This window comes from Trachymyrmex cornetzi, unplaced genomic scaffold, assembly GCF_001594075.2.
Source record: "Trachymyrmex cornetzi isolate Tcor2-1 unplaced genomic scaffold, Tcor1.1 C3551191, whole genome shotgun sequence".
Classification (NCBI taxonomy): Eukaryota; Metazoa; Arthropoda; class Insecta; order Hymenoptera; family Formicidae; genus Trachymyrmex; species Trachymyrmex cornetzi.
Window position 1 is genome coordinate 1 of NW_017287933.1, and position 241 is coordinate 241.

At 44.4% G+C, this 241-nt stretch overlaps 1 protein-coding gene across 1 annotated transcript; it reads right to left on the minus strand.

The window, feature by feature from the left end:
• Positions 1-9: 9 nt before the first annotated feature.
• LOC108759586 (dynein heavy chain 3, axonemal-like) lies at positions 10-234 on the minus strand (the record flags this gene model as incomplete). Its single annotated transcript, XM_018505455.1, has 1 exon — positions 10-234. A coding segment is annotated over one exon (225 nt), but the record flags the coding sequence as incomplete, so codon positions are not given.
• Positions 235-241: the final 7 nt, after the last annotated feature.

Sequence of the window (241 nt, forward strand, 5' to 3'; positions counted from 1 at the left end):
AGTGTTCAAAATCATGTTGATATCCTCGATAAAAGACTCGTCCTTGATCTGATGATCACCGAAAATAAAAACAGTAGGTTTGCCTTCACAACCGACACGTAATAGCAACTGTTTTAAATCCTCTCGCCATTCAGTCGGTCCATAGGTCCTGGTAATCTCGATCTGATGTATCTGGTATTCGCACATGCTGGTCGCCAATTTGGCACAAGAATTACGACCGGAACCACCTACCCCGACGAGT